This window comes from Sinocyclocheilus anshuiensis, unplaced genomic scaffold, assembly GCF_001515605.1.
Source record: "Sinocyclocheilus anshuiensis isolate Anshui unplaced genomic scaffold, SAMN03320099.WGS_v1.1 C32637632, whole genome shotgun sequence".
In the NCBI taxonomy this organism is placed as follows: Eukaryota; Metazoa; Chordata; class Actinopteri; order Cypriniformes; family Cyprinidae; genus Sinocyclocheilus; species Sinocyclocheilus anshuiensis.
In genome coordinates, this window is record NW_015618703.1 from 1 (window position 1) to 1,220 (window position 1,220).

General features: G+C 51.6%; 1 protein-coding gene across 1 annotated transcript; it reads right to left on the reverse strand.

Moving 5' to 3' along the window:
- Positions 1-412: 412 nt before the first annotated feature.
- LOC107682831 (E3 ubiquitin/ISG15 ligase TRIM25-like) lies at positions 413-1,197 on the reverse strand. Its single transcript, XM_016478959.1, has one exon. It carries the CDS (start codon positions 1,166-1,168, stop codon positions 428-430), a length of 741 nt encoding a protein of 246 aa, XP_016334445.1. The 5' UTR covers positions 1,169-1,197; the 3' UTR covers positions 413-427.
- Positions 1,198-1,220: the final 23 nt, after the last annotated feature.

The window sequence follows — 1,220 nt, forward strand, 5'->3', positions numbered from 1 at the left end:
AGAGAAGGGCAGAAAAAAGTGAAGTGAAACGCAGAAGTGATGGAATAAACAAAGCTTTGAATCAATTGGACCAATTTCTTCACGAAACGATTCACTGCTCTGAAGCGTTCAAGGCACCAGTGACGCCTGCTGGTCAGAATAGTGTAAATGCAACAGAAACTCAGGCCAAACTGCTTAAAAACAGTTTTCACAAATCCGATCTCAGAGAATCAGCATGATTCAGTTGTGACGAAACAAAGCCTCGTTTACTGAAGTCACGTGACTTTGGCAGATTGATAGGCGCTTCGAACCAGTGATTCGAAATAAAAGCTTCGAAAAGGTTTCAAAGCTTCATGAAGTAGTGTTTCGAAAGTGGCCTTCACTAGGAACACAACCGGAGACTCCACTGGTATGAACAATCATTGTGTCTGATCATAATTGCAAAACACTAAATGGTGTAAAGAGGTTCAACACACTCTGGGATCTGATTACTGAAAGCATATTCTGAGGTATAAGTGTGAACCGATGTGAGAAGAGTGAAAGGGCCTGGACACAGCGGACCTACCTTGAAGTCCTTCATGGCGTTCTTCAGTGTTTTGATGGAGTGTCCAGAGTGCGTTCCCTCTATGGTGCAGGCGTTGCAGAGGAACAAGCGCTCATCCAGGCAATAGTACCGGAACATCTCGTCGTGCTCCAAACACTTCCTCTTCCTCATGTCTCCGAGCGGCTCCACCAGCAGATGCTCTCTGAACGCCGGCAGCTCCAGATGAGGCTGGACGTGCTTCGGGCACATGGACACTTCACATTTCAGGCAGGTTTTAACAGCCGCCGGACCCTTCCCGTCCTCGCTGGCGTCCTCGGGACAGTAATCGCAGCGAACCTGGGCGGCTCTGCGAGACGCGTCGCTCCGGCTCTGGGTGGAGCGCTCTGATTGGCCACGACGGCGGAAACCGTCAGCGATGTTGGCCAGTTTGAAGTTCTTCTGCCAGTTGGCGGAGCTGCGGTGACTCTGCCGGCACTCGGGACATCGCAGACGGCCGTGGTCCGAGCGGCTCTTGAGTCTGCGCAGGCACAGCAGGCAGAAGTTATGGCCGCAGGGCAGCAGGTGCGGGTCACGGTAAAGATCCAGACACACTGGACACGTCAGCTCCTCCTCGAGAACGCTGCTGTCTTCAGCAGACGTCGCCATGATCAGTAGACCTGTGGACCGCAACAGATACGAAGCAAACTGTATTGTTAAA